At 46.0% G+C, this 20239-nt stretch overlaps 1 protein-coding gene across 18 annotated transcripts in view; it reads left to right on the top strand.

Annotated features, from left to right (window-relative positions):
- nav3 (neuron navigator 3) overlaps positions 1–20239 on the top strand; it is a 333028-nt gene that overhangs the window by 163793 nt on the left and 148996 nt on the right. For 13 of the 18 annotated variants that reach the window (XM_078101051.1, XM_078101053.1, XM_078101046.1 and 10 more), the window contains exon 1: positions 16353–16806. The exons of the other annotated variants lie outside the window; for them this stretch is intronic. In XM_078101051.1, coding sequence (XP_077957177.1) covers positions 16570–16806 — 237 coding nt within the window. In that variant the 5' untranslated portion in view covers positions 16353–16569. Of the gene's footprint in view, positions 1–16352; positions 16807–20239 lie in introns of those variants that run through there. 18 annotated transcript variants of the gene reach the window in all.

Raw genomic sequence — 20239 nt, 5'->3', positions numbered from 1 at the left:
ATTGGCTGTCTCCTGTCTGCAGCGCATGCCCCTTCCTGGGACATGGCAGTAGACTCGGCACGAACATCTGGGATAGTTTCATTTGACATTTTCCATCTTATCCATTTGCTAAATGAATATCCGAGCAGGTCTTTTCAGCTCAGTGGCGGTGATGCAGTGAGAGGAGGTTGACTTTCCCACAGGTTGCCATTTACATCAATACTTTTAAAATATTGTTTATTTTAAACAGGGTCCAGAGTTCAGTACATAAGGATTTCAGACTGAAAGCCTCTGGTCCACATGTGTTTAAAAAGATTCATCCAAGCATTTCTTATAATATTTCTATGAAACATGTCTGCTTTTCCTCTATGGTATTTTCAGCCAATTCCTTCCCGTAGTTATCGCCAATGTCTCCTTAGAATATATTTTTTTAATAATTACATGACATCTGACAATTTCATTGCAGTGCATAACAATGAATACAGAGTGCAAGCTCATGCACTTATGAACATAATTTGTAACAATCTGAGCAAAAAAGATGATACTTTTCTCTTCCAGCATACTCAGTGATACTGACACATGTCAGCCATTATAGTAATAATAATAGTAAATAATGAGGTTTATACCCATCTGAGTAAATCCTGTGATTAACTTTATGTAATGCGACACTACAAAACATTTGTTCTTCGTGTCCTTGAGTCCTAAAGTTCTACGCGTCAGTCCTTTCTAACTGCTGACTTCTCAATAATCGACCTGGTTTGAAGGACGATGATGTCCGATGATGGTTTCAACGGACTTTCTAAGGATTCTTTGTGCATTGCTGGGAAATTTGACTTTTTCTTTCTGGCCTTTATAGATAACGGATTTAAAAAAAAAACCTTTCCTCTAATCCAAGTTGTAGGAACATCCCAAGGGTTCCACTCGTCTTTATAGACTAAAGATGGATGTGTATCCTTTTTATATTTTCCTCATTGTGCTACTGTCGTATCCACCTTTCCTACTTTATGCCCCCCTCCCGTTCTTTCGTCTTTATTGTGCCAAAAAGAAACAGAAAGAGAAGAGCAAACACTCCACGACCCAAGGTCACCAGGACAGTCCATCCAGACAGAGACTAAATCAGAAGCAGCTTCGAGCAGCACTGCTTTGATGTGTGGACTTCACTGCCGGCCCCCACCGGGCGGCCCGCGGCATCCATCCCCCTCGAGCGTCAGCCCCCACTTTTTCTTGACATACTGGCAAGACACTGGAAGCTGCTAACACGGACCCGAGAGAGTTGTGTTCTTCCCTGCAGCCGGCAGCGCTAACAGATCGCTGAGCTGGTGCCTGATTCGTGGCTTCTTCCAGAGGGTGTAGCTTTCCAGTGTCTGCCCCCAGTTGCTACACACCGAGAGGTGCTTCAAGAATGACTTCATTCTCAGTGAGATCACGGTCGATGTGACCGGTGGCCTTCGTCAGCTTTCCCTCTTCTTCTGCTCTGCATTTTAGTTCTTTCTTACTTCACTTTTTAAGCATTGTAAATATTTTGGGGGGGAGAAGAAAGTCAAACTGATTCATGAAACAATTGATTGAAGTGATTGAAAAGCAATTCATAGAAAAGTCTTGGGGAAGAAAATGTTATTAGTAGACTGTAGCTTCAAAACCTGATTATTTTGGCTAAAGAAAATTAAACAGAAATCACGTTGATAATTTAATTTTTCTTTTTTCAAGCCAGGCCAGTTATTTGAATATACACATGTGATGTTTTTCTAGTACATAATTATATATAAATTGGTTATTTTGGGGTCTGCCATTATTAATTGGACGTAATCCAAATAAAATTGCCAGGTGTGACACTATTTAAACCATTTGACTTCCTCAAAATGGCCAAATTTTCTGGTTCCAGTTTTTTAATTGTGAGGATTCTGCTTATCAATGATTTACATCATGATTGCATTTTTCGGTTTTCGACCGGAAAAAAAGGGTCACTCTTGGCCCTGGAAACGAGCTTCAAACTGTTTTTTGACATTGTATTTACCTACAGACAATTTTGAGAAAAGGCTACTTGTGTATTCTTGAATGGTTCAGCCATACCCATCACCCTCGTAGACGAGAACAGGCAAGACAGGGGGAAAGGAATCTGATTTACTCAATTTCTGCATTGTAGGGACGCTGCCAGACTCAACCCGCTCAGGTAAACACAATCAGTAGGAATGTAGTCTCCCTAAACTAGGTGATTTGCTAAATTGTTCTACGGGGCGAGTGAGGTGAGGGAATGAATGAATAAAGAGGTCATACCAGGATGCTCAGAAGGTTCCTTCATCCTGCCGACGCACTCTGCGACCTTCACCCGTTCACCACAGCTATTTGTCCACACGTCAGCCTCTAAGAGCCAGCTATTACCATAATGAGTAGTGTGGTCTCGACCCGTTTGTGCAAATATTCGGAAACCCATGGCCCGCCCCGCTTCAGGCCCGTAGCGTCCGCCCGTCTCCTCCTCATCTCGGTCTGCGAGGCCTTGAAATGGCGGCTCCAGTGGCTATTAGCCATGAGAAGGGGGTGGAGGGGGTTCCCTCACCGTCCTCGCCGCGAGCACTTCGCCAAACCTGACCTCTCTCACCACCTGACCGTGGCCGCGCAAAGAATATATCTTGGGGCATGAAGAAAAACAGCGTCCCAAAAAAAAACACCCCAATAGAGGAAATAGAAATGCAGCTTTAATCACAGCTGGTGTGTCAACATGCAGTGGTCCACGGTTTGCTCCAGTAAGCGGCTTAATGACAAACTGCATTATCCGGCTTATTGTCACTCATTCACCGCGCTCTGTTTTTCTATTTCTTTACTATTCTTAATTCTGATTGACGGCTAACAACTTTGCCAGATATTTCTTCCACCTTTCCCGCCTTCAGCTTCTCTATCAAGCTTTGCTTGTGTTTTCTAATTGTCCTCTGACTCGTGGAGTTTATTTGTTTTCTGTCCCTGAACAGAAAGGCTATGTTCCAACCTCTGTCTTCCTGGCCCTCAATGTACAATCAGAGATATTTTGTTTTTCGCTTGCTGGGGGGGGGGGTTGCGATGCTTCAGCCTCAGCTTACTGTCCATACTGCGATGTTATCACTTCTGTCAGGCCTTTTTTTTAGCAAATATCTTGTAAACACTTATATCTATCTAGAGAAATCAATAGATATAGAGCAGTGAGGTAATCTGCTCCTGCAGTAGGTCTGCCTCTGAGAAATATTTATAGAGGTAAAATCAGCTCTTTAATGCTAGTTATATTACAATTTACTACGGTCGTGGTGAATGTTTGTCTCTCCTAATACAACAATGGCAGGCTATGACTCTGAGCTTCTGGACCAAGTCTGCCTTCACTTCCACCAGCACCACTCTGTGCATGTGAAGGCTTCGCTGAGAGTCAGTAAGGACTTCCTCAGGCCATGTGGAATCCAAGCCTATAGTTAGTGATGCACACATGTGAATGCATGTCATCTAATTACTGAGGCTGTAGGAAACTCTAGCACCCGACTGTGACATACCAGCACCCGCCGTCATTTCTGGAAAACTCTTTCCTCCAGTAGACAGAAGCTGAGAAGTGAGAGGAGCGAGCCCGCTGCTCGTCCGCAGTTTGCCATCCGGGGCCGGTCTTGGCCGAGCGAGCCCGTTTCATGCATTCACACGTTCTTCTTTGAGACCTTCAAAGAGGCAGATAGAGATCAATGGCTTTTCTGACAGCATCTCAAAGATCGACAGAGAGATAGAGCAGACCGACGCTGGCAGGCAGGCTGCTTTCAGTCTCATTGATTAGTCAAGCCTGGAGCCGGGAGAATGAGGTTGGTTCTGTTCCACAGGACGGAGTGAGGAGCTTGCATCCTTGCAAGAATTTAACGCTATTTCATTTTTGTGCTACAAGATTGTGCAAGGTTGTTAATGTATGGGCTGCGACAGTGTGCAGGCTTACACTACCCAATCCAACCCTAACCCAACCCTCACCCTGACCCGACCCCCCCGTCTAGCTCATCTGACTGGATCATGTCTACACGGCTGCAAAGTGATCTGCTGACTCTTGACCTGGCCCTGGTCCGCCGGTGTTGAGAGAGCGTGTGCTTTTGGTCTGTGAAGAGAACGGGAGAGTGATTTGTTCCTTGGGTCGGCCCAACTGTCGCATCAATCAGTCTACAAGCGGGCAACACTTATTTCTTTATCTGCCCGACTGCTGCAGAGCTGTTTCCACTGCCGTCAGCAGCCGTCAGAGTTTACTGGCAGGGCAATAAAAGCATGTGTAACAATTATTACTGCATCTAAACCCTGGAAGAATAGGAGTTGTTATATATTTTTGAAATACCGGCACCTGTTTCTATGTTATTAATATAATTTGTCATTTTTAATTACATTCTAGTGAGTGATCGTCGTTTTGTCAACACTTCATTCCAGGTGAAGAACTCTGGTTCAAGGTCTGAACGTAGAAGGCCCCTTGTTGCAAAAAGCAGTCTGATTGGGTAGAAGTCTATGAGAACATTACTCTCTCTATGCCACTCCTCCTCACCCGCTTTGGTTCCCTGGTTGCAAAAAAGCCCAAACATCAAACCCAAGGCTTCAAAATGGCAGTCCCAAAAAAAAAAAAAAAAAAGTGACATCCCGCTGACATCCCAGCATGCCAAACAACTTGCACTGAGTCTGACCAGTAAGTAATCCTGGGCATGACCTTCTCGCCTGCCCTTAAACTTCCAGCATACAGATGTTGGTACAGAAGATGCTAGCAGCTGGACTTAGCTGGAGCTAGCTTTCTGTTTTTATTCAAGGAACCAAAAAATAGTTTTCTCCCCAGCTTTCCATACAACTAGAGAAATTTTTTTTTGATAATAAATAGTTGATGTTGAAATTGAGTTGAATCTCCCTTCAAGAGTTGCTTGACACAGACGACTAAGTAAAAAAGTTAAAGAGTTATCTAGCAGCCAACCCGGTCACTATTTCATATTGCACTTCAAGTGTAGTTACGGCTCAGTGTTACTGCAGGAGTCTGCAATGTGTTATAACACTGCTCACAATCCTGCAGCAAGTGTAAAGTCTGGCCACCCCGCTCCAGGACACACACACACACACACACACACACACACACACACATCTGCACACTCTCTTCAGACTGGCAGTTGGTCCAAACACAGCATCAAGAGGGGTAGGGAGCCATAGATGGAGCTCCTCCAGGCCTTTTATAGCCCTCTGCACACGCGCCACTGCCCACCCACTGACGATGAAGTGTCAAAGTGGGCGGCATCACACACCGGGTCCCGTCAGGCCCAGAGAGCCACATTAACTCTCCTGACCAGATTGTGTGGGGCATGGCAGCCTGTGGCAGTCTGCCTAGGCACAGAGTTGGGAGTAGAATACCTTAATTGGACAATACACATGTGGTGGCGAGGGGTGGGTGGAGGGGGGCTTCACTGGCTGGATTGTTGGCCGTTGGCCTCCCTCAGCCCCCGTTTGGTTTTCATCGGAGTGATTTGAGCAAGAGGAATGGCCAGCCAATGGTCAGCCACATATAGAGCTCTTTAATATAGTGTGCATGCAGCCACAGAAAGGTCCAAAGCCTCATCCTCGCTGCTCTGCACCAGGCAGGAAGTTGCTGGTCCTCACAGAAGTATCAAGGCGAGGTAAAGATATCAATGACTTACTTGTTGCAGCTGTCACCAATAACCACCGTCACATCACCCGCGGATACGGTTTGCTTCCAATCAGGCAAAGCAACAGCTCGCTAAATTGCACAGTGCACAAAATTGTTAAGGTAACAGAATTTACATTAAAATGTGCATTAAGGAAATGGGATAAGAGTGAGTGTGCTTATCTATTGACGACTGCAGACTGACTATTCTTGCCTCAGATATCCCCTTAAATCCCGGAATCATCAGTGTAAACCAGGGGTGTCAAACCCAATCAAACCAAAAAGGTTTGGGCCAGATAATGCCCACCTTGATCCCAAGTGTGCCAGAACATTCAAAACCATAGGGGCGGATGGTCCGGTCGACAAGGGGGACACAGTCATTTTCAAACGGGTGCTGATGCCTGGAGGTCTAACACAGGGGACCCCACACTTTTTCGGCTCTCAAGCTACTTTTCACTCAACTTTCCAATCCAACTGATGGCGATCTACCCGCCCCCTCCTGCTCGGGATAATAATAATTGCGAGCAGTAGCGGTAACCAAACAGAACAGCGCTACATACTGGGAGCTTAAAACGAATCGATATAAAAAAACGAGCCTCTCGTCTGTCAGAAGCGATCGCGTGGTGACCTGACGTCATTGTTTTTTTCAAAGGCAGGTGATCTACCGGCACTGCGTTGGTGAACGACCTGGTACCCCTGGTCTAACGCATGCGCTCACTCACAGAGTGCGACCCCCAGTGGACTTTCTAGGAATAGCAGCTACTTTTGTGCAAATGATGTCCTTCTGTGATTCTAACAATAGCAAAGTCATGTGGACCCCCCCCCCCCCCCCCCAGCGGACCGCATTCGGCCCGTGGACCTTGAGTTTGACACCTGTGGACAGATTTGAACATGGAGATTTCTGTTTGCCTGAAGTCAAGGAGCCAACGAAGGAGGGCATATGCAACTGGCCCTTGACTTCTGGATTTGATTTACTTCCTGTGTGCTACACAGGGAGATGATTCAGTCAATTCAGCCCTTTATCCCATCACAGTACCAGTAACTGCGTGGACAGTGACAGTGAAAAGAGTGTAGGTACTGACTCTTTACAGAGGTCGTCCTCACTGGTGTTTGGGCCAGTGCTTTCTTTTTTCCCAGTTGAAATATTCTCAAATCTATTACATGAGTGATGGATATATTACCTCTCAACCATTGTTACCATAACATTTGAGTATGACACTACTCCTGCCTAGCGACCTGGGTTCCTATATATTCAGGCTCAGAAGAAGCTCGCATGAGCCTGTTTCTTTAGCCGTGAATTTGCCCCTGAAAGTAACCGGAATAATCTGCAGCGGTGGAGAGTGAAATGAAAGTTTCCTGCGTGCAGACTGGGCAACAGAAACAGCTGGCAGCTCAACAGCAGGTCGGAGAGCTTGTCGTCAGCTGCCTATTATCAACACAGGCGGCACTCATAAAGGCCTATAGGAATCCAGATGGTCTGGATTGGTCTGGATGGAGTAAAGAAGGACATACAATAACATAAGCATAATTTATTTCCCCATGTCAATCCAAAGCTAGGCTGCCAGTCAAATCCTCACCTAATCCAACCCTGTGCAGCAGGAGAAACTCTGAACTTGATCTATTCTCACTTTGCACGACTCTCCAATTGCTGCATACTGCCAGATATAACAATTTAAGAGATGGCTAATCCGAGGGACAGTACACAGTAATTTGATTACCTGATACAGGAAATCTGAGCAATGGTGTGTGTACGATGCTGACAAATTGTAGTGGAATCCGGCGATAATTAGAGCTCTGGTTGGAGGAACGCGGAGCGCCGTTAAGCTGTCAGGGGCTGCCGTCAAACACGGGGGGGGGAACACAGAGAAGAGCCTCACGTGTAAACACGCCGGCTAGTTGCCTTAGATTCACACACACGCACACACACAGGAGTAAACAGTCTTTAGAGAACACTATATTCTTGTTTAATCCCTCATGGTTTGATTACACTAGAGCGGGTTCTATCTCTCGCACCCACACAACATATACACACATACATACACACAGAGTAAGCAATGCTGGCTTGTCTTTTAGTTCTCCCTTGTGCTCTGCGCACACACTACGCATTTTGCATCATCTCACTGATGGATGGAGACGGCACCTGTAGAGGAAGATAAGCGGCAGAGGGTGCAAGTGGAGTTTTAAGTGCGGTTGATGTTATATTAACCACCTTTTTCTACAAGCAAACATTGTCAACTCTAGGTTTTGCGCACAGGTTGTCACGTTAGTCCACATGGATTATGTAACCCTAACACAAAGCAGCTGTCACGGTGTGGTTTTATTTCCTGTCTTATTTTGTAGTTTTCTGCTTCTTGTCTCCCTGGGTAACTTCACTTCCTGCCTTGTCCTGTCATCGTCTGTGATTGTCTGATTGTTTCCACCTGTGTCCAATCACCTGCACCTCCCTGGTGTATTTAAGCCGTGTGTGTCTACTGTCACTTGTCGCGTCATTTTTTGTCGTCCTGGATGGTCCTTGTCCCTGTCTACCCTCTGGATGCTCCTCGTTCCTGCCTGCCTTTTTTTCCCTCGGTACTTGTGTGTGTTTTTGCCCGTTGGCCTGTTACTTTGTTGGAGTTTTTGACTATTAAAGTATTTTTTGTTTCCTGCAAACTCTGCGTTTGAGTCCTGCATCCCTGACCAGCTGAGCCACGCAGACCCAGAGGAAACCTGTACAAACCCAAACTGCTGTAATATCATTACTGAAATGATGATCTTATAGTCAGCCTGAGAAAAATGTCATTAATGAGGAATTAAGATTCAGTGTCTTTGTAAGTAAACAAACAAACTAACTAGTAAAGCAGTACATTAAACCGGACGGGTGCATAAGCCCCGCCTGCTTCAACACGCCGCCAGTCAACAGGATGAGCAGCCGACGCAGAAGACTCCCATCTTGTCACGCAGACGCGCACACAAACACACAAACACCTGATCACGGGTTGGCGCTCTTCCTGCTAACGGCAGCTCAGCCCACCATAAATCAAAACAGAGCTGAGACGCCCGCCGGCTGCACTTTTTTCTTAGAAGCTTATGCAAGACTGTGTAGTTTACAAGGCAGCGGAAATGTGTTAGAGGTGTCCTTAACAAGGTGCCTATGTACTATATACTGTGTATATATATATATATATATATATATATATATATACGTATGTATGTAATAACACGTTAATTGATGAAATAACGTGGCGGAGATTAACGCAATAAAATACTTGAACACATAGTCAAAGCAACTTGGTTTACTTTTGGTGTGCGTTGACCCCTGACCCCTCAAACTGTCACGTGTCTGTCAGTTCGATCGGAGAGACCAAGACTTCCATTGGAAGTAAAAACAGGTGCAACAAACAGTGTAAAGCTGTGCAGAGGAATTTCTCCACGTGTCAAACAGAAAGGGGATGAGAGGCGAACGGATCACTTTAGGACTGATAGTGCCCAGAGGATGTTGGTAGCTACTTCCATCTCAACATCTACCCTGCACGGCACACAGTCTGCAGAGGACCACCACTGTGTCCCCAAAAGACAGTGGCTTGGCTAAATGTGGGGAGATTGTTGGCCCTTGAAACACAGCCGTCAAATGACGGAGAGGTTCAAGATGTTCCACCCTGTGGAATTCTGCTTTGGAGATGATCAAATGTGTGGAGTTTTGTGCTACATTGTATTGTAACATTAAAGCGTGTCGAAAATGCACACTTCGTAAAGTGATTAGTAGTTAATTTATAGGATTTAGGGACAACTTCAAAATGTGAGATGAATTAATGAATTCTTTTTTATTTATATGGATAGCAACAGATGACACCAATTTGTGTTCATCAGATGAGCGAACAACAACCTCTCACTACTCTGCAGCCCACGGGGGGAGGCAGGTTAAAAGCTGTGCCTTAACACACATTTGAAAGTAATGCGGCTTAAGCTGGCTGCTAACGAGCACTTGGACTATGGAAAGTGTTTATAAGGTCCAAAGCCGCCGCTTTGGTTTGTATTATGAAGCTGTTATTATTATGACTGTAGTGATTATGAGATATGGAAGCAGTCGTCCTGCAGCTGAGGATGAGTTCCATTATATCGTATACAACACTTTAATTGAATGATGTATTGTACTGACTGGTTTTAATGCACATAGGTTTTCATCGTTGGACTTTCTGTGACTCCATGAATACAACATGATACATTTGCTCTCAACGGAGAAGTGGTGAGATATCTTCCTGCCGGTTGAAGCAGAGTTTCTGACGGACTGTGACCTTTTGAAGTTACATACAAGTATTAAACGTTTTGACGTGAGCCTCTGAATTGGTCTTGTCTTCATATCATGATGCCTGTGAGCAGGAGCCCGTTGGGAGGAAGTGGACAGCTGTCTGGCTGTAGAAGCCAGCAGTGATTCGGACAGGACTAGTTCTCGTCTGTGGGGATTGATGGTGGATTGGGACGCTCCGGTATTTTGGGGCGGAGCCAGTGTAAATTGTGATAGATCAATGCGCACTACCAGCTAACTGTCGAATTGATCCACATGCAATAATAGGCCAATGGGCCATTTGGTGCAGAAATATTTGTTTCTAAGATAATGATGAATCCTGGATACTGTTAGATAAACGTGTAGAGGAGATTTAAAGGGGCAGTTTGGGTTTTTAGAAGTAGGCTTGTATGTAGTACATATCTGAATTGGAGCTCCAGTTTGGACAAACGGGCATTAGTTCCGACTCGAGACCAAAAGGGCAAAGCTCCTCTGCTGTGGACGGCACCTACAAGTCTATGTAGTCTGTCTCTTTGAGTCTGCTATATTTTTATATGGAACTGAGCTGTAAGGGGAACTTCTATTTACACTCCAAGACCGCATAGTTATCAATCCCACTGCATGTCTTGGCCAGCACAGAGGCAGAGACGATGGATTGGGGTTGGGAACTAACCTTCAGTAGTCGGGAACAAGATAAGTCACCGGTACTGGAAAATAATGTCCAACACTCAAAAATCATAATAACAGTATGGATAAGTTTCACTTGAAGAAAGACAATATATTGTGAATATAGGATGGACTTAATCTTCGACAGACTTTTCCACAGCATTGCATTGCTTTGTTCCCATGCTGTGGTTACTTGTTTAAGTTGAGTAGGTTGAGGCATGAGAAGTCAGACTGGTTAGTTTAGGATGAGTAAGCCGAGCTGAGTCAGAGTCATTCTGCCTGATAATGACCCCTGAGCTGAGATGAGCTTTTTGTTCTAATGGGACATTTTCAGAAAATTGAACTGATTGCATGGCACGGTTGCCTTTACTTTCAATTTGCACATAAAATGTAATTCAAGTTGTTAAAGAGGTTCCTGTCCCCATCAGTCAGATTGGTTTGATGCCTTCAGTAAATATGAATTACGTTATTAAAATAGATGAGCTCTACAGAGAGAGGAATAGCCTGGGCACAATTACATGAAAACGTCATTGTGTTCTGACCTCTGACCCCTCTCAAAACGTCTCAATTGAATGGTCAGCTTTGTTTCATTTTCCACTGCACAGCTCACCCAAACGTCAGGACAACTCCACATCGCCTCTCCTGCTTGTTGTTTTGAGCAAAGACTTCCATTCAGCTCTTGAGGATTTTATTAACTCCAGCTGTGAAATCCAAGATTTCCCGAGGACACCAGTGTTTCACAGAGGGGAAACGTCAAGGTTGTGGGTGGATGTGGGGAAGAGCGAAGCCAAAAGGAATGCCACGGTCCTAAATGGGATTGATTGACGCCGACGGGAGTTAGAGTCTCTGGCCTTTGAGTATTTGTCAAGCGTAAAAGTGCAGGAGAAGAAAGCTCTGACGGCAGAGACTATAAAGTGATGTATCGTGATGGAGAGGTGAGCTGGCTGTAGGAGCTGCTTGAAACGTGATCCTCGAACTGCTCCCTGTACGGTAGATCCTCTCTCTGTAATATGAAAACATGTCACTGATGAACTGGAGAGTGGTTCCAAGCATCACGCCGCCTGCAAGCTGCGGTGAAAATGGTGTACTGCCACCGCCGTGTCGTCCCTCATTCCTCTTCTGTATCATTTCATCCTCCTGTCATAGAACAGGAATGAAGTGTTTTTTTTTTTTTTTTTTCTCCTCCGACACAATGGGATCCAAATGACTCTCGACACTCCCCAACATTCTTACTATGATTCTTGATCCAAGTTCCGAGCCCAGAAGTAGCGCATTACTTTCACGTGGAACACGAGCCGGGCGGCTTTGCTATCAAAAAGAGCTAGATGGAGCGACACAATAGGGAAAATATCAAATGATAGGGAGCTATTGCAGTGGAAAGTGAGGGAGTTGGAAAAAGGTTTGGGGGGGAAATAAGTGCTGAAATACTTTGGAGAGTAACAATACCAAAGGCAACATACGTTTACCAATGACTGAGTAAGTGGATGTGGGAATAATCCAGAGAGACAAAGCAGATAGAAGTCCATGAATACATGATGGAGGAACTGTGAATGTTGAGCTTTGTGTTACAGCCATTTGGAATGGTGTTATCAATTATCACTACTACTCCAACTCCGTTAGTTTACACTCACTAGTTTCATCTGATTCATCAGGAAATGTAAGAGATGTTTTTCTGAATGACAATGTAAACTTTCGATACTCCAGGTACATTTTGCAACAAATATTTGTACTTTAAAGTGATCACCGGCCTTGATTTCACTGGCCTGGGACACTTGAGGTCAAAGTGGGCAGTAGGTTGCCCCTTACCTAAAGCAGATGAGCCTAGTCTTTTCCTAGGTGAACTGATCATGGGGCGGCCCGGTGTGTTTGGGGTGAATGTGTGTTGTTGGCATGGGTGATTGAGCGCGGAGAAGCCAAAGGTTGACTGAGGGGCCGGAATCTATCTGTGGATTCTGAGCCAAGTTGGGGATGAAAGTGAGTGCATGTTTATGTCGGCCCGGGTCCCGCTTGACGTCAGTAATGGCACATGCCTGAGCTCACAGAGCCGCCGCGCACGCCTCCAAAGGATGCCGCACCTCTTTGTTGTGTGTGTGTCAGCGCGAGCGTGTGTTTGTTTTCCATGTTGCCTGACGTGCGGTTGACTGATAGCATTCAGAGCGCTGACGGGTGCGTGACTATCTAGGGGGGGGGGTCTAGATTTGTGTGTGTGTGTGTGTGTGTGTGTGTACGGAAGGTGTTTGACCCTCTCTTATCTCCAGCACCCCAGTGTGTTTGTTTTCACAGCTACAACACAACCTCAGTGCTGACGTCATGTGACCCTAGGTGGTATCTTTCACATAAACCAAACACACACATACACACAAACACATAGCGGTGCAGGTTACCAAGCATCCTACCGCCTGGAACAGATAATAAACAAATGACATTAATGATTCCATTACCCAGAAATATGTGTTATTCTAACTGAGGAAACATGTTTTGTTTTCCATCCAAACCACAGAACACGGACACGAGCATCACTAAGGTCAACTAGCTGGACACTAATTATCTGTCAATTAAATCAACTCATTGATGAGTCGACACCATAGTGTGGGTCCTCGTGGAGTGAGACTTCCTTTGGTCATGACAGTCTTATACTGGGGGGGTCACCAATAAAACAAGCTCTGCTGCGATTGTTATAACAGTACTTTATTACATAAACGGCTCTGTTTGAGTACTCATGACAACGGTTCAAAACACATATCAACATGACCCCCGGTGTGTACAGGTGTACTCGGCCACGTTCTGCAGTGCATTATCATCTCATAAGTAGACCCCTTAACAAGTGTGTCAACCCCCCCCGGCTTCCATCCCTCCCTCCCCAAATGCCACCTCCACCTTCTGCCTCCACTCGGCTGGACAGCACTGCCTCTCCTCCACATATTTAGTGGTGGTTTATCCGGAAACACAGGGAAACTTTGCTGCGCAGCTGTAACAGGAATAGACACAGGAGCTTTCATTTTAGTTGCGGTCTGTTCATGTTTGTGCCAAAACAAGAGGAAGGCATGTTGATCAGACGTTATCTTCAGGTTGAAATGCTCGGGTTGCGCTATATGTTGTTACACATCTCATAGTTTTTAATGCAGGGTTTCCTTTAGGTTTAGTTTGCCGTGGTGTGTTTCATGTCTTGCATACTTCGTTTCGACCCGGACTCGACAAGGTGGTCTTGACTGAACCGCCACTGATGGCTTTGCAATCTGGCTGCAAAATATTCTGAAATATTAATCAAAGAGCTTTTCAGCAGAGGCATCATCACCGGCAGATATCAGAGCTTAAGATGACCGGACATTTGGAAGCAAGAGGGTTTTCTTCTTGAGCCCGCTCTGAGGTTCGACGGTGAGCTGTTTGGTCCCTGCGGACCCCGTGGGCAGCGACTCTCGTCGGAGGTTGGACCCTCGCCAAATGGCGCTGGGGTTCGTGCTGCTCGGCAGGCAGCAGGAGTCAAGGCTGGACTCGCGCCATTCATTCACGTGGTATCCTGTTGTTTTAGGCCAGTCATGATAGCTCCTGGTGCGTGATTGAAAACATGCTGGAGTAGCTATTCTGGGGCCGGGGGAAGCAGCGTGCCTATTAAGGCAATTGACTGTCAGAGGCATTGAGGCAGTATGAAAGAGAGTAGAGGAGGAAGCAGCGGCGTGTAAAGGAATCATGTCCCACTCAACTGATTTCTCAGAAGAACTTATTAGGCTGAGCTTTTAGTGTGAGTCAAACTCTGCTGCAAAGCCAGAAGGGGTGACACAGTAGGCCTCGTGGAGGGAGTAACGCTGAAGCTGAAACACTTGTGAGACAACCCCAGGGTTTTTTGCTTTCGACTTTCCCCTTTTTATTAGACAATGCCGTGTTAAAAAGTTCCGGTTTGCCGTGACACTGCAATGTCCCCCTCTGACTCCAGCACATCCCTAACCTGAACCAGATGGGACCCTTCGATATAAAACTTTCACTCCCTTTCATGTAAAAGAGGGGGGAGGGAGGGGGCTGCTACATATAATACTGTGTCCGGTTAATTCAGTCCAAATGCGGTATGTCTCATCTGTCTCTTACTAACCAACAAAGTGTTCGATAGAAAATATGTAGTTTCCAATAGCATTGTACAGCTATGGTCTTTGAACACATCCTCACTCGCACATTTCTATCTGCACGCATTAACTCTACTTTTTGTCTTGCTGAAACCAACTGAGAAATCCCCAAATAAAAAAGCCGCAATAGGCTTGATATTCATGATGTCTAAAAGTTGTGGTTCTGATGTTTGTGAAGGATCCTGTCAGCCTCCTGCTCTCCACATCAGGGATGTGCATTGGACACCAATGCAGCCTCTGGTGGTTGTTCTGAAAAAAAACAGCCTCAAGACAGTTTTGTGGCCAGTAGTTGTAACTCTGTTGTAACTTTCCTCTCGCTTCACTATTTCCACTTTGGTTCAATCAAGATCTTTCATATACTTTGACCAACCATTAAGAATATATCAACTTGTAGTGCTGAGCATGCATTATCCAAGCATTCAGACAGTTGTGTTCTAGTTGAATACCAAACACATTCTGACCAACACGATGAAGTCAGAGCAGCAGTGGTCCCCAACGTTTCTTGCCTCACGGACAAGTTTTGTGTGATATGTTCATATTTTGCTGACCGGTCTACAAGGAGTGGCGGATAAACAAGACGACATAAAAAGATACATTCGGCATGATAACACACATATATATAACGCGGAGCGGGCTTGGGGATATAATTACCTGGCGCAATAAACCCATATTTTTAGTCTAATTCCTGATACTGCCTTTTAGGCTCTTCTTGTGTCTCCTCAGGGGGGCTTTTCCCCTTTCCAGAGAAGCTATCACAAGATGTTTTTTTTTTGCACTAACTTGTGGGCTTATCTTGCAGTAGTTATCGGGTGACCGAGATAAGTATCTTGAAATGTGTCAAGAGGGATGCTCTTTCAGGGACAAGATTTCGCATCTACCAGGTGCGCTTCTTCTTCACCAGGTGATCAGATGGTTCACTAACACTGAGATGTGTAGGTGTTATCTGGTCTTCGTCTTTGGAACCGGTTTTCACTGATGAATCCTATTATATCATATTGTAGTCTAATATAGTCTCATTGTCTCATATAATCATAGACCCTTCTGTCACTTTTCTCTTTTCCCAAAATGTACACAGTATTTCTTGTGAGCGTGAAGTGACAGTGAGTCACTTTCCTTTTAGACTTTTTAGTAAATGATTCACCATTCTAAATACTGAACCAAAATGGATATTTAAGAGGATATTTTCATTCCCTGTTTCCATTCTGGAAGAATGGAGGGAGAGTTGGTGTGAGAGAGACAGAGTGCAGCCACTACAAATAACGCTCAGCAGTAGAAACCAGTTGAGCAACTCGCGATCTGCTACCGGATTTACTTTTTTTTTCCTCCACTTCCTTCTCACAAAGACCTTCCAACAGCTGTTTGCGCTGGAATTCCAGGATTTTTTCTTAATTAAACCACTCAAACGTTTCAGGTTTTTTTTGGGGGGGGGGGGGAGTCCTTATTTTTCCGCCCACCTCACATTGCCACTGTTTCTCTCATGAGATGAAAAGAAAACTAGGACGAGATAGGGAGAGGGGGAGAGAGAGAGACACGCTCCGGTCTGAGCCATCAGGGCCGTGGCGTTCTACCTTCCAGAGGAGTTCACGCCCCCTTGGCGCTTTTGGCTGACTTTGTGGTAGTTTGAAAGAGAGAAGGAAAGGGAGGGAGGAGTGCTGCTTGTGGGAGGAGAAGGAGGAGGGAGTGAACTAGAGGGAGGAGAAGCTCTCTCACTTTCTGCTCACTGTAGGCTACAGAATGAGCTCAGTTGCTCTCCTCTCAATCCGAGAGGAGACTGCTGTTTTTTCTTCTCCTTCTTTAAAGTTGTTCCTGCCCCTCCTGTGCTAGACATCAGACGGGGTCACCACAGAACTGTCTGCCCTTTCCTACTTCTCCGTACCCACCCCTGCGTTCTTATTTCCGTGCCCCCGGGGGAACGCACCATGCCGGTGGTCGGCGTCGCCTCCAAGCTCAGGCAGCCCTCCGTGGTGGGCGGTAAGCCGGTGCACCCCGCGCTCCCCATCCCCAGCGCGGTCAGGGCGGCCGCCTCGCAGGGCTACGCCGCCCGGCAGCAGGAGCTCGGGGCTGGGCTCTCCTGCCAGCTGTCCATCAAGTCCGGGTACCAGAGGACACCTGAGGGGAAGTCCAGAGCAGACACGGAGGAGAGCAAGATCTGCAAGGTCAGTAGTGATGGCTCCGCATGTAGGGTGGTGTCGCTCACGCAGGTGTCTCTCTCTCTATTTTGCTGGAGCAGGTGTAGCTCTGGAGCAGAGCTCAGGCTCACACGCAGTGGTGACTCATGTGTGCTGGTGGGATGATGTAGTTGGTTGTCGGTCACCAACTGAGGGGAAACCAGATGACTAATGCATCGCTTTCAGTGCATTATCTCATTTGGTTGCCCACCTAGTCTGCAAATCATTTATTGATCAGTGTGTGTGTTTGTGTGTTTTGTGTTTGTTAGTATTCAGTCAAAACTATACAGATCCCTACCTTGGAAGTGACCTGCGTCTGCTCTTCCATAGGAAGTGAAACTAATCTACGGGCAATTGAACCCCCCTCTGTTCTCCTCAATGTGTCTTCCACGCCGGGTAATATTTCAGATAGATCACTTCCCCCTTTGCTCCCCGAGCATATTCATAATAAAATGTTACATGTGGCTTAATAGACACGCAGAGATCGTTTAGTGGTTAACTAAACTAAACAGAGGAACTGCCAGAGTCCTTTCCGTCTTGCGGGAGGGTTTGGCTCGCTTTCGCAGGCTGACACGGAGAAGGAGGGCTCGGCCCCGTCCTGAGGAAGAAGGAGTTTTCAAAAGTCCCCGCCAAATAGTTTCAGCGGTGCCTCGGCCCGCCCCCCATCCACAACTGTCAGACCACAAAGCTGCTGACTTTCCTTGTGACCCAGAGGAAATGTGGGCAGGAGGATCAAAGAGCATGTCAGCCCTCTAAACTCTTCCAGTGTGTCCGTGGCCAGGTCCCTGCAGGGTCCTGGCCACTGCAGGGTGACTCCATTCATCATTAACCTGCTGCTGAACTGGCAGCTTCAGCTTGACGTTCAGCTTGTAAACACAACCACGTTCTTTCAACCCTCCTGCTCGGCCCTTTAAAAGGTTTCCTAAGAGTTGTGTTTTATCTGGGTTTAAAGAAGATGAGTGCTGGTTTGACTTGTGTCAGCGTCCATCTCACATCCTATTTCCCAAAGAATCCTCCTCATGCAGGCTCCCCCGCTGCTCCTCAACCTGTGTTCAACTGTTTGTTAAACAGTCTCAATTGAACACTGATACCTAAGAAGGAAACTAGACCATCAGGGAGAAGATTAGATGCTTGCCATTGTTGTGACCTGGTCCTACTGTGTACAAAATTACAGTTAATCGTGCGGGTTCACTAGGGACTGGGATTCCCATATTCTGTTTGATCACACCTATTAACTTGCTGTCTGATCTCCAGCAGTAGGTAGAACCAGAAGCAGGACTGCACATGGCACACTGTCAGACCCCGCTGCAGTGTCAATAGTTTTCTAAACGGACGCTATTGCTCGGAAACACTACTGCTTTCATCCACAGGGGGCGCAAGAATCAACACAAAATAATGGAAATGCCGTCAGGGGGTTGTGGGTGTCACCTTAACCCTTCTTACTGTGCACTATAATACTGGACTATAAAACTGTCTCTGGCCTTCCTGAGAATAGAGCACCCAGAAATTGCTCAAAATGTACAAGTCGCCGTCTTCGGGAAACTTGTGGGCAGAACTCCTGCCCTAGCCTGTCGGTCTGCGTGAGGAATGGAGGGGGTACGGAGGGGGTAATTAGTCCGTCTAATTGTGTTGTGTAGTTCCTTAAGAGCTTAACTCTTTTTCTTAACTTTAGCCTTTAAGAGGGGGAGAAAAGGGCAGCGAGGGTGGAGTAAGCCCCCATGCATTTACCATAGTCAGCATGTGTTGGCTTGTTTGCCCGAGGGTAGACAAATCCAAACCTAGGTGGTGTTTGCCAAAGCCTGAAGTGCAAGAATCAGCATCATACTTCCCACGGACTGTGCAAGCAGAACGATCACTACGCAAGAGCGGGCAAAAATAAATAAAAGGGTTGGGAGCTAAGCGGAGAGGAAGAAGGGATTTGTTTTTCCTTTGGTATGGTTTTCTGCAGAAGACAGCAGGCCTGATGTTGTTTTGAGCAAATGCAGGGCAGGAAGCCCAAGACAATCCTGGAAAGGAAGGAAAAACAAAGTATGCATTTGATCTGCAGTCCTCCCTGACTTATAGAATGAGAGGTGTTGTTTGAAGGGACACTTAATGTTAATTAGATGACTTATTTCGGACAGCCTTCAGAATTAGTTTCAGCTCATTTTAAGCTGTATTAGTCCAGTCTGCATATATTGTTTGATGAATAAATCCTGAGATCTACTCCACAGCCGAATGCGCACACCTTAATAGGCACGTTGTGTCTTCTTTTGTGTGTAACTGTGCAGAGGTGGTTGATTGGTGAGTTGTCGGGGATACTGCTGGGCCTTCCAGAACCGGGCTTTGTTTTGTTTTTTTAACATGTGTGAATTGGACCGTGGACATCTGCATTTAACTTTTTGAGCTTAATTAACTTCAATTTAAATCGCAATGTTTGCCCTCTCAATCAATCTGAGATCCCCCCCCCCAAGGTAAGATGTTCGGTATTCATCTTGTCCTCTCGGCTTCCAGCCACTGCCTCCGTTGTCACGGGATGACGAGCTGGAATGAAAAGCTCATCCGAGTCGACCGGGTTCTAATGAAGTGTCGGCGCTGCCCTCACTGATAATGGAATTATTTTTTGCATCAAGAGTTTTTGGCTGGTGTCCAAATCAAACAACCCCGGGACTCATTTAGTGAGTTCCTTTTGTGGTGGAACTGAAAATTGCATCACACCTCTTGAATAGATCTACAGCATGGCAGAAGAAAACGTGATGTTTATCGGATCCATCTCTAGTCATCCTTAAATAACTGTGTGGGTGCGGATTGGTTTCTCATTTGAGTGAAATGTGTTTACAGTGTTTGATGTGAAGAAGTGGCTGTACCTGTGGCGAGCTCGCTCTTCTGATCTCAGCCTGTTTCTGTCTTGACCCTGAGAATACAGCCAATTACTGAATCAAGCTCCGATTGTTAAGAACACTTGGTTATTTCAACTTCCCAGAGCAAATTAGGTGAGCATTTAGACTTTCAACATAGTGGCTGTTGTATGGCCGTTGGAGGCCGTAGTACCTCCTGTACATTCTAAGGTTATCTTTCTCTGTCGTCAGTCTACACTGACGTGCCCTCTCCTGTGTCAACAGGACAGAGTCATGTATGTATATGGTGAGCGAGTCTTTATCTCAGAAATGCAACTCAGGCTGCTATTTTGGCTGGACTCATGTCAGGGAAACGTTATCACGGAATGTTGTTCCTCAGGAATAAGTATACAAGTGTTTGCCGGAAGGATGGACAAGTGCCAGACGCACTCGGTCACTTTCAGAACAAAAAACATCCGGTTGGGTCTCTTCTCTGTGCACACTGAGGAGAATAATCAGGATGTGTCTTTGCATATTTTTACTTGTTCGATGCATCATGCGTGGGTTCAGAGTTCTAAAGTGAGGTGGAGTGCCTCAGGGAACGA

The sequence above is a fragment of the Gasterosteus aculeatus genome, chromosome 4 (assembly GCF_964276395.1).
Source record: "Gasterosteus aculeatus chromosome 4, fGasAcu3.hap1.1, whole genome shotgun sequence".
Lineage (NCBI taxonomy): Eukaryota > Metazoa > Chordata > Actinopteri > Perciformes > Gasterosteidae > Gasterosteus > Gasterosteus aculeatus.
The sequence above is the reverse complement of the archived record's forward strand: the minus strand, read 5'-3'. Positions and strand labels throughout refer to the sequence as shown.